Genomic DNA, 13,055 nt, shown 5'->3' on the forward strand with positions numbered 1-13,055 from the left:
AGGCACTGAAAATGAACAGGCTCAATATTAGGGATAACACATTCAGAAACAAGGTTTACAGAAACGTACGTGGCCACCCCACCACCTCATCAGATCTATACAAAACAAAATCATCAATTTTAATTTCATCATCAGAGATTTTACTATGTAGCCATGTTTCTGAAATAGAAATAATATTGGGTTTATACAAAAAAAACCAAGCTCTTAAGTAATTGATTTTTGAAACAATACTTCTAATATTAAGGTGAACAACCTTTAAACCTTTAACTAATTCAATAATAACAAAAACAGAAAATGAATCAAATAAAAATAAGGGGGAAAAAAGATAAATAAATGAATAAATGATAAGGGGGAAAAAGGAAAGACAGGTTGAGCAAATTATTATTATTATTATTATTATTAATAATAATTATTATTAATAAATTATTATGTGAGACATCATTGCACAAGAGCCATTGATTTCAGTATAGATTGTTATGTTGTTGCTTCCACTTTATGATATATATGCCTTGATCTGTTACAGACAAAGAAGGATAAACGGCCTCTCTGCTTTGAACCAAAATGAGTCATGGGGAATGGTATTTGGAGAAGGAAAATATAGAGAAGTTATTGGAAATGATCGGGCAAGGTTGCAAGGTTTTAGCGGCCACTGTGGGACAGTTCCACCCCATCCTGAAGGCCGTGTTTTTGGCCTCAGCCAAGATCCTCAGCAACCCAGACGGAAAAGAAGCCAAGTTCTTCACTGAGCAGTTTGAAAAGATCAACCAGAAACTCGACAGTATTCAAGATGAAATGAACGAAATCACTTTGGAGTTGGAGCTGTCAACCATGAACAAGCAGAACTTTGATTATGAGGTGAATATAAACACTCAGTATGAGAAGTTTAAAGAATTTGTAAGTGCTAATAAGACCAATTTGGAAACAAGGCAGGATAACTTTAAAAAGCAGTATGAGATCACTGGTCGCGATAAGAACATCGATGCCTTGTACGAAGCTGTAATGAAATCAGCCATATTGGACACAGTAGTAAAATTAGTGAAAAAGGATAGAAAGAAAGTGGAGCAGTTCTGTGCCAGGCTAAAGATGAAATTTTTCATGGGAATTGTAGCAGTCGTGGCTTACTCCGCCTTAGAGGGAGAATATGACGAGGGCATGTTGAAGACATGGCAGAATCAAATGGAAGAAGTAGAGAACCGCATGCAAGCAGCAGTGAATGCATGTGAATGATTGCATGACTGCAGTCCAGCATTAGATAAAGCAACTGGATGACTGGATTGTTATTGTGCACCAACAATGACAAAGTATATTATTGCTGTTTCTTCACTTTATTTTTGCATGTCAAGGCATAAAAGAAATATATAAAGATAAATGTTTGTCTTTGACCAAACATAAATGCTTACATTTTGAATAGAAATTGTATTGTTTTGTAGTTATGAATACTTTTGAGAGACCAGTTGAGTGGTGAAAACTTCAGTGATCAACAGAAAAGATTCGACAATGCTTAGAAACAGATACTTAAGGTTTTAGTAAAGGCTTCTACTGGAAAAAATGGTATGTTCAAATAAAATAATGAACATTCAAGTAATCTATATATTCTCTGTAATCCAGGAATCATGTCCATTTCATGTTGGTGATGGTATGTATGTGGTGATGGTATGATGGTATGTAATCACAAATAAAACAACTATGATTATGATCAAACTAGAAATTTGTTTCAAAGTATCAACAGACATCCAGATGTGTTCAAATTATGGACCTTATTCTAGATAGACATTATAGGCCTACTTTATTTCATTAAATTTACTTTATGTCAAAGTCATACTCGTGTTTTAATTTGCAAAAATAAAATATGTCTAGCCTTTTACAAAAGACTGAATATAGATATTTAAACAGCTCAAAATAATGAAATGAACAAAATAATCGATTTTACAAAGACAATACACATTAAAGACAAAAATTTATGTCTGTCATAACAACACAAAGATCACACAAACTCAGAACTGATCAAGGTTTCAAAATGACAGAGACCGCGAATACCACATAGCGGTAATCACTCCAATTAATAGTGACTGTTATCAAACAGTCAAAAATCACAAAACTGAGGGTTGGCGACAGTAATGCCAAAATAAATCAATGCAAAAGCAAATAAACCCAAAAAAAAAAAAAAAAAAAAAAAAAAAAATTATACAACAACCGCAAAACAAAACATCAGGCCCACTTAGCCATTGGACAAGAAATGTGACGACCCAAAGCAGCGGCGCAGCTCAGAGCCAGAGTGAGAGAACTGCAATGCATGCAATGAGGACACTAAACACAACCCTCTGTTACAAATCTCAATTTAAAAAAGACATACAATGACTTACAAAAGAAAATAAACAATTCACTCACCTTATAATTACATGATGTGACACTCAAAACTGCACACACCAAAGTCATATGGTAGCTCCTTTAGTTGGTATTTAACAGCTACTGCTCCAACCTGGCTATTGTGCTGCCATGACACACAGGTGGGAGCCCTGAAGACACACCACAATAAAATGCATAACTGTAGTTAACTCAAACCAAACTTCCCACAACACCACAAATGCACCACATTAAAACATACCTGGGTAAGCAACACACACACAGCCTTGGTGGACCAACGTCACACTAAAGTAAAGATCGCATGATACACTATATTGCCAAATGTATTTGGACGTGTTCTCTGTAGTGACGAATCAACACTGTTTACATGGATGTAAGTAATGTAAATAAATAAATCTATGAGTCAAAATGTCTACAGTAACTAAACATAAGTTATCTATTATATTTGTCCATTAGTACTGTTGATAAATTAAGGAACATTTGTGTTGGATAAAAAGTGAGTTAACACATCAGCAGCTACCTCAACATTTAAATGTAGCATTGAGCACATAAATCTCAGAGGAAACCTGAATCTTGACAGATGATCACATGTGTTTATCTGGTGGAGAGAGGCTGATGAAGGAATGCTGCCATCAAAGGCTTTGAGTGAGTATAATACAGAAATGAATACAACATTTATTTAAATGTTAAGCTGTAGTTTATATGAATTATTGTACACTCTAAAAAATGCTGGGTTAAAAACAACCCAAGTTGGGTTGAAAATGGACAAACCCAGCAATTGGGTTGTTTTAACCCAGCGGTAGGGTTAAATGTTTGCCCAACCTGCTGGGTAGTTTTATTTAACTCAACTATTGTTTAAAAATGACTGTATTGCTTGATTAAAATCAACCCAAAGTATGTTGGAAATGAACATTTATTAATGTTCAATTAATAATTATTAAACAATAAACATTTATTAAATTGCTTATTAATAAATTTATATTAATAAACTATTAAACTATTAAATTTATATTAATAAAATATTAAAGCTTATTAATAAACATTCACCTTTTGTCTATTATTGTTGTCTCTAATTGCATCTGGTTTTTAATTTCCCAACTATTTTGGGTTCATTTTAAGCTAGCCATATAGCAATTTTTAAACAATAGTTGGTTTAAATAAAACTACCCAGCAGGTTGGGCAAACATTTAACCCAACCGCTGGGTTAAAACAACCCAATCGCTGGGTTTGTCCATTTTCAACCCAACTTGGGTTGTTTTGAACCCAGCATTTTTTAGAGTGTAATTTCAAACAGAGTATTACATCACTTTTCTGATTCTTGATTTGTGTGCATATGCTGCTGAGCTGTTGTGGTGGAGCAGGACCTGCAGGGCAAGGTGACGGCAGCATTTGTGTACAAAGTCAGGGAGAACTTGAAACATAAAGTAAGATCATTTTGTTACTTCTAATACAGAAATCAAAAGACATTCTGCTGTTAAAATGACTGCATTTGTATTATGTTTGTATAAGGATGTGAAATGTCTTCAGACTGGTGTGAACACTGAAGATGGAGAGTCACAGCAGATCCTGGAAATGGTGTAGGGCCGTGGATGAGACCCTCCATCACTCCACCTGCCCTTATTGCAACATCTGGCCCCGATGTTGCTGTGATTTCTTCATCCTCAGTGAGTCCAGAGCCAGCGAGAGCATCGAGAAAAAGACCAAAGGACATTGAGGATGTGATTTTGGTCAAGTTTGTTCTGCTGGTTTCTGTTCATACATTGGAGCCCAAATTTCATAAGCTTCAAAAGCATCATCAAATAATGTCATGAAGCTTCTACAAAATCAGGCTCCATTGACTGATATTGTATGAACAGAAACCAGCAGGACAAACTTGACTAAAATCACCTTTTGTGTTCAAAAGTGAAGAAAAAAATACACAGGGATTGAACAGCGTGAAGGTGACTAAATAATGTCTGAATTTATTTGTTTGGGTGAATTATGCCCCCAAATAGAAATAGTTTGAAATGTATGTATGCATTTATATTATAGCAGTACCTTGAAAAAGAAATAAGCTGCTTTATTAAGCATTTGTGCCCGAGACACTAACAAAAAAGGATGTACAAAGATCACATTTACATTTATGCATTTGACATGCTGTTATCCAAAGCGACTTACAGTGCTATTACAGGGATGACCCCTTTGGAGCAACTTGGAGTAAAGTGCCTTTCAAGGACACACTGGTGGTGACGGCTGCGGAGATCGAACCAGCAACCTTCTGCTTACCAGTTCAGTTTTAAAAATTAGCATGTAAATGTGAAAATGTGAAATTAAATATGGCAAGAAACAGAATGCTGACATGAAGTGTAAAACGTTTTAATTTGTTTAAAGGTTTTACAGGTAGTCATCCTCATGGAGAGCAGGCACACAAATGTTTGGAGCAGACACGGTGGCAGCCAGATTGTCCCGCACATCTTCTCCCATTCTTGCTTCAGAGTTGTGGGGGTCAGTTTTCCTCATCCTCTGGATCAACAATGTCCCCACTGAGAAGAGCAGCAATGAGGGACATGATGGAAGGCAAAGACAAGCGAATATGTTCTTGGTGGTCGGTTGCTTCAACAAAATAAAGCCGCAGAATTGGCACAGCTGTGTTGAGATGGCAGTAGGACCTGAGGTTCTCCACCTGTAAATACATGATTGTTAGAGCAATAAGTTTGAATAAAGCTTTGTTTCATGTGTTGTTGATGTATTTATTTATTATAAATATTGATGTATTATTTATTCAGGCCTGGAAAAACAAAATAAACTAAAGGTGATGATACACGGGGCAACTTTTTGAGCAATGTTGCCGTCAACGGGCAACCTGATGAGACACAGGGCTACTAATTAGGGCAACAGACAGTTGGCAGCAACTAATCAGAGAGGAGCAAATCTATTGCCAACCCAATAAATACTTTATTATAAAAACTTGTTAGGCACTTTATTTCAACTTTTCAAATATTTTCTTAATTTTTATTAAAAAATAAATGCCTTTCCGATCTGATTTGTGACAGGAAAAGGGAGAAAAGCAAGTTTGAATCCGCCTTTTGCTGAACTCATTCTTCTCCCTTTTCCTGTCTGTTGCCCTAATTAGTTGCCCTGTGTCTCATCAGGTTGCCAGTTGACGGCAACAGACCAGCAACATTGCTCAAAAAGTTGCCCCGTGTATCATCACCTTAAGAGTTCAGAGTTAGTGGACTGTTTCATTCAAACCATTACTGTAGGGTTCGTTAAAGTTTTGTTCTTCACTTTACCTTTGTTACTCAGCAGCATGGGAATATCTGTCCACTCCTGTGATTGTGCTATGCTAACATTTACGTTAGAGAATAAAGTAAAAACTATATATACATGAGCTCTGCACTTGTGAATGTTGGGGAGTGTTTGACAGATGGATTTCTTCTGCAATTTGGTTGATTTTATTTTTCAGTGACTGTGGAAGCATGTGAGGACAAATATAATAAAGCAGCAACATAATCTTTAAGTAATCTTACAAAAAAGGAAAACAAAATAGCATGCATTATCTTCACCACCTCCCTACCTATCCAAATCCAAGAGAAAAAGATGGCAGTCACAGAAATCCTACAGCACCATGGACAGTACCTACAGGCAGCACTTCATGATCCTTCAGGCGTTTTCCCTTTTTGTCACATGCCTTAAATGTTTTATACTGTATGAGTGAATGCTGAAGAATGGCTCCTACTCTGAATAATGTTATTACATGCAGCCTCAAAACATTGAATGGGTGAAATCATGAAAAATCCGATGTTCCTTGACCTTTTCCATTAAGGATGTTGGGCAGTAATGAGGAAGAAAGATATATGCTTTTATTTTTAGACACCAGAAAAACTATTCCAGTTTCTATGTAATATTGATAAAATAAGGGTAAAGTACACCAAAGGTTTTGATGAACAGGTATCAGCAATCTACACAATATGTTTGGTAATAATCATACATAACCAACCATATGGCAATTTTTATTTAATTTATATCAACATATATTTTGTAATCACAACCTACAGTAACTTGGACACATGCAATGGAGACAATAACCATACACAAGGCTTTATTTGGCATTTCACACATTATGTTAATTTATAATTTTTATTATAAAAACTACATTTTAACTCCACATTATGTTGACAGTATTACATATATATTGGTAACATTTTACAGTAAGGTTCATTAGTTAAGCATTAATGTGTTAACTAATATGAACTAACCATGTACAATACATTTGTTACTGTATTTAATAATCTTTGTTAACCTTAGTTAATAAAATTACAGTTGTTTAATGTTTGTTCATGTTAGTTCACAGTGCATTAATAGTGTTAACAAGATTTTAATAATATATTAGTAAATGTTAAAATTAACATTAACAAATATTAATAAATGCTGTATAAGTGCAGTTCATTATTAGTTCACGTTAACTAATGAACCTTATTGTAAAGTGTAACACATACATTTTACTCACCTCCTAGATTATTACAGTAATCTGTTGTTGAATATACTATAAGTGTATCCATTGTTTGACACATTTTCCCCCACATCATCTTGTCAATAAAGACAATTCAGTCACAAGCTTTTCAGGAATTCAGAATGATTTCAAAACCAAGATAAAGCCTTAATAAAATTGTTGGTCTTGAACTGGGACTCTAGCACTCTTAATATACAGATCTTTTGGTAATCTGCATTCCAGAACAGGTCAAAGAAGGCATGTTTGTCTATATGTGCCTATTGAAGTTGCTCAAATTATTGTTTGTTTTGTAATAAAGGAAGCTGTGTTACAAGAAAGAAAAAAGGAAAAAAAGAACCCTTTATGAGTTCCATTAAATGAAAACACAAAACAAAAGAAACAAAAGATCAATTCAAACAAATTGAATACCCATTTCAAATCTAGGCCTATAATAATAATCTTTCATGTATGACTTAAATCAACAGGACTTGGGGTCAGATATTTTAAATTAACGTCTAATATATATAATTAATGTTCTTTTATTATACACGTCTGTATTTAGTATTTATAGTATTTTAGTATTCACGTCTGTATTCTGTATTTTTGTATACAAATGCTGAACATTTCTTGGAATAATATTTTCTGGATGTTCAGATTCTTATTGTCAGTCTTTATTCACATTTTTTTTTTTTACCCATGGTTTCTCAACAGAAATTCATTAAAGTTGATCATGCCAGTTGTATCGTAACTGTATAGTTCTAATACAGTAACAACGAACCCTATCTGCGCAACATGAATTTAAACCTTAGTGTCTTCTGATAGTCTAGTCTCATCATTTAGTGAAGCATTAAAGAACTATCTAAACTGCTAAACAACAGATTGGAGATTAAAATAATATCAGATTTGTCTCATTTTAAATAAACACAAAAAAATAGATGAAAAATTAGGCTATATTTACTTTTGCGGTTGTTAAATAAATGTTCAGTGATATCTCCCAAAGATTTCTAAATTTTCGCGCATTTTTTTTTTCTCTATATATTGTCGATATGGCAACTAGTAAATACACTAAGTTTCTTCATGCTGGCGTGTTTGGAAGTATATAAACCATGTGTGTTACAACCAGCCCCGCGTTAGTTTGTGCCCCGCGCTCCCCTAGTATTTACGCACAGATTTAATCTTGGAGTGTGCGAAGTTCTGTAATGATTATTGAATATTTTTTAAGATACAAAGCACACCCTATAAAACACACTAAACCTCATAATTTGGGTATGTTCAAACATAAAGAGTTCACTTGACATTATAATACCACAGCATGTAGAGCACAATAATTTGCGTGCGCTGACTTTCCGAAAAACCCCTGCATGGATTAACCATGACAATAATTCAGCAGACGCAGGGATACAAAAGATCAACGTCTAATGATGTTAGAGTTTGACGTTGAATAGACGTTACCACTTTGACGTATAGAAGACATTGGGTTTTGGTTTCCATACCTGACGACTAAATGTGAATATTTGACGTCATTTTGACGTTGGCTTAAGACGTTGATTCGATGTTGGATTTTAGTTAGTTAATAGCACAACCTAAAATAACAAAAGATCAACGTCTATTGATGTTAGAGTTTGACGTTGAATAGATGTTACCACTTTGACGTATAGAAGATGTTGGGTTTTGGTTGCCATACCTGACGACTAAATGTCAGTATTTGACGTCACATTGACGTTGGCTTAAGACGTTGATTCGATGTTGGATTTTAGTTAGTTAATACCACAACCTAAAATAACAAATGATCAACGTCTAATGATGTTAGAATTTGACGTTGAATAGACGTTACCACTTTGACGTAGGGAAGACGTTGGGTTTTGGTTGCCATACCTGACGACTAAATGTCAGTATTTGACATCATTTTGATGTTGGCTTAAGACGTTGATCCGATATTGGATTTTAGTTAGTTAAAACCACAACCTAAAATAACAAAAGATCAACGTCTAATGATGTTAGAGTTTGATGTTGAGTAGACGTTACCACTTTGACGTATAGAAGACGTTGGGTTTTGGTTGCCATACCTGACGACTAAATGTCAATTTTTGACGTCAAATTGACGTTGGCTTAAGACGTTGATCCGATATTGGATTTTAGTTAGTTAATACCACAACCTAAAATAACAAATGATCAACGTCTAATGATGTTAGAGTTTGACGTTGAATAGACGTTACCACTTTGACGTATAGAAGACGTTGGGTTTTGGTTGCCATACCTGATGACTAAATGTCAGTATTTGACGTCATTTTGATGTTGGCTTAAGACGTTGATCCGATATTGGATTTTGGTTAGTTAAAACCACAACCTAAAATAACAAAAGATCAATGTCTAATGATGTTAGAGTTTGATGTTGAGTAGACGTTACCACTTTGACGTATAGAAGACGTTGGGTTTTGGTTGCCATACCTGACGACTAAATGTCAATTTTTGACGTCAAATTGACGTTGGCTTAAGACGTTGATCCGATATTGGATTTTGGTTAGTTAAAACCACAACCTAAAATAACAAAAGATCAACGTCTAATGATGTTAGAGTTTGACGTTGAATAGACGTTACCACTTTGACGTATAGAAGACGTTGGGTTTTGGTTGCCATACCTGACGACTAAATGTTAATTTTTGACGTCAAATTGACGTTGGCTTAAGACGTTGATCCGATATTGGATTTTGGTTAGTTAAAACCACAACCTAAAATAACAAAAGATCAACGTCTAATGATGTTAGAGTTTGACGTTGAATAGACGTTACCACTTTGACGTATAGAAGACGTTGGGTTTTGGTTGCCATACCTGACGACTAAATGTCAGTATTTGACGTCACTTTGACGTTGGCTTAAGACGTTGATCCGATGTTGTATTTTAGTTAGTTAATACCACAACCTAAAATAACAAATGATCAACGTCTAATGACGTTAGAGTTTGACGTTGAATAGACGTTACCACTTTGACGTATAGAAGACGTTGGGTTTTGGTTGCCATACCTGACGACTAAATGTCAATTTTTGACGTCAAATTGACGTTGGCTTAAGACGTTGATCCGATATTGGATTTTGGTTAGTTAAAACCACAACCTAAAATAACAAAAGATCAACGTCTAATGATGTTAGAGTTTGACGTTGAATAGACGTTACCACTTTGACGTATAGAAAACGTTGGGTTTTGGATGCAATACCTGACGACTAAATTTCAGTATTTGATGTCACTTTGACGTTGGCTTAAGACGTTGATTCGATGTTGAATTTTAGTTAGTTAATACCACAACCTAAAATAACAAAAGATCAATGTCTAATGATGTTAGAGTTTGACGTTGAATAGACGTTACCACTTTGACGTAGGGAAGACGTTGGGTTTTGGTTGCCATACCTGACGACTAAATGTCAATTTTTGACGTCAAATTGACGTTGGCTTAAGACGTTGATCCGATATTGGATTTTGGTTAGTTAATACCACAACCTAAAATAACAAAAGATCAACGTCTAATGATGTTAGAGTTTGATGTTGAGTAGGCGTTACCACTTTGACGTATAGAAGACGTTGGGTTTTGGTTGCCATACCTGACGACTAAATGTCAATATTTAATGTCGGCTTAAGACGTTGATTCGATGTTGGATTTTAGTTAGTTAATACCACAACCTAAAATAACAAATGATCAACGTCTAATGATGTTAGAGTTTGACGTTGAATAGACGTTACCACTTTGACGTAGAGAAGACGTTGGGTTTTGGTTGCCATACCTGATGACTAGATGTCAGTATTTGACGTCATTTTGACGTTGGCTTAAGACGTTGATCCGATATTGGATTTTGGTTAGTTAAAACCATAACCTAAAACCAACAAAATATCTATGTCAAATGACGTCGGTATTCAACGTCAAATTAATGTTGTTATTAGACGTTGGATTGACATTGAATTTTGGTTACCAGACGTCGCGACCTAAATTTAACCAAATACTAACGTCTTATGACGTTCTGTGCCTGCTGGGATAGACCAGAAGGGGGAATCCCCCCCTACAAATCGCACCCTGTGTAAAAGTTAATATAATAATTATTCTATTCTACATTTTCTGAAATTCAAAACAAAATATTAATGCATTCGTAATTTCCATTTCTGAGCTATAGTGTGTTCCCCCCGAACATGTCCCCTCTCTTCCACCTTTTTGAACATTTGGTCATGTATTTTTAAAAAATATATATATATATATATAAAAAAATAATAATAATAACGCATTAAGCCTACACAAGAATTATGACGAAACAAATCTACAGCTGAACTGCTGCAACACGTTGGTGTTGTTTTCGAATCAGCGTATTTGAAGGAATCAAACTCACTCATAAAGACAGTGACATGCCGCCACCTGCTGTCTGTTTTAGTTTCATATTAAACGTATCATTTTATTGATTCCATCATTTCATATTCCTGTCTTGAAAATGTAAAACATTTATCTCATAACTTTTTTATGCACTTGTAGGCCGGGCCGGTTCTAGCCCTTTGGTTGCCCTAGGCGAAATTGAGTTTTGAGTCCCCTTGAGTTTACTTGGAAACAAGTCACTGAAGTTTTAAATTGTGGTTGAATAAAAGGTATTCAAGGGTCTTACTTGCTTCAGGCTGAGTATCCCTGGTCTCAGTGGTCTGTGTTTCACTGGGGCCTGGAATGCTAGGTGTGGCCTCTTCACCTGCAACAGCCAGATCAGTGGTGTTAAATTAAATTAGTGAAAATTACTAAAACTGTGGTTTAAATTAGATTCATAGGGATGGGATGTTATTGTGATTTCCATGTGTTTGCATTATCACAACACTCCAAACTTGTCCTCAACATCACCCAAGAGCTTGAAACATTCTTGCAGTGATGTAACTGACGCATCAACAATGACATTGAAAAAGTAAATTTCCAAAATCTTTAGCGCATTGCCCTCTGGCTCATCAGGGGATTCATAAGAGAACTGTCTTTTTTTTCTCAGCCTCTTCTGCTTTAGGACAGTGTCCACATTCATCTCCTCACAGAGATCTCTTGCAGATACCTGAGCAGAAGCGAACCCAGTGCTTCTGTAGCTGACCACAGAGGCTTCAGTTGTCCTCAGGAGATTCAGAGCCACATCCAGTTGCATAGACATGGACTGTAATGCTTTGCTGACATGATGAATTTTGGCCAGCATGTCATACTACACAACGCTACAAATGGACAAATGGAAAGCGGTATGACCCAACCTCTTCAGCCAAAGACTGTGCCTCAGTTTTAATCATAGAATCAGTGGCTTTCTCCCTGACCTCAAGAAGGGCATCCCTGTGGTCTGGAATCTCACAGCCTGTACACTGTTAATGTGACTTACCCATCTTGTATCCGACCAGGATTTCACAGTTGTTTTGATGTGGTGCTTTAGGATGGTCCACCTTTGTGTGGAGGCAGAGAATAGTGTAAAAATTCTCTGTAGGTAGCCAAAAAAGTTAATTTTTAACTATTACTATATTTTGCTGCATCAGCAACAAGAAGATTTAATGTATGTGCTCTGCATGGGACAAATAAAGCCCAGGGATTTTGTTTCAAAAGTCTGGCTTGGACGCCTTTTGACTTTCCCTTCATGTTGGCGCCGTTGTCGTAAGACTGTCCCCGGCAGTCTTCAAAGGGAAGTTTAAACTCTTCTAGTCTCTTCAGAATAAGGTTGGAGAGGCTTTCTCCCGTGGATGATTCCACCTCGAGGAACCCCATGAAATGTTCTTTCTGTAGGTACTGTACTGTAGGTGTGTCTGTGTCATCTACTGCAACCATTCTAACTATAACAGATAACTGTTCTTTGTGGCTGAGGTCTGGGGTGCAATCCAAAATAATTGAATAGTATTTGGCTTGCTTTATCTCCTTTAACATATAGTGTACAATTTTTTCACCAATGCAATCAATTAGTTCATTTTGAGTATCCTTTGCTAAGTATGTTGTATGGCTGGCTCCTCTCTCCACATCAGCAACATGCTGTTTGAGGACAGGGTCAAACTTGGCCATGAGCTCAACTTCCTTAAAGGAACACTCCACTTTTTTTGAAAATAGGCTCATTTTCCAACTCCCCTAGGAGTTAAACAGTTGAGTTTTACCATTTTTGAAAACCATTCAGCCGATCTCCGGTTCTGGCGGTACCACTTTTAGCATAGCTTAGCATAGTTCATTGAATCTGATTAGACCGTTAGCATCGC

The 13,055-nt window shown here is 35.9% G+C and overlaps 1 protein-coding gene across 1 annotated transcript; it reads left to right on the forward strand.

The window, feature by feature from the left end:
• Positions 1-561: 561 nt before the first annotated feature.
• LOC137029566 (protein rapunzel-like) lies at positions 562-1,605 on the forward strand. The gene has a single exon (XM_067399180.1). It carries the CDS (start codon positions 562-564, stop codon positions 1,225-1,227), a length of 666 nt encoding a protein of 221 aa, XP_067255281.1. The 3' UTR covers positions 1,228-1,605.
• The last annotated feature ends 11,450 nt before the right edge of the window (positions 1,606-13,055 follow it).

This window comes from Chanodichthys erythropterus, chromosome 2, assembly GCF_024489055.1.
Source record: "Chanodichthys erythropterus isolate Z2021 chromosome 2, ASM2448905v1, whole genome shotgun sequence".
In the NCBI taxonomy this organism is placed as follows: domain Eukaryota; kingdom Metazoa; phylum Chordata; class Actinopteri; order Cypriniformes; family Xenocyprididae; genus Chanodichthys; species Chanodichthys erythropterus.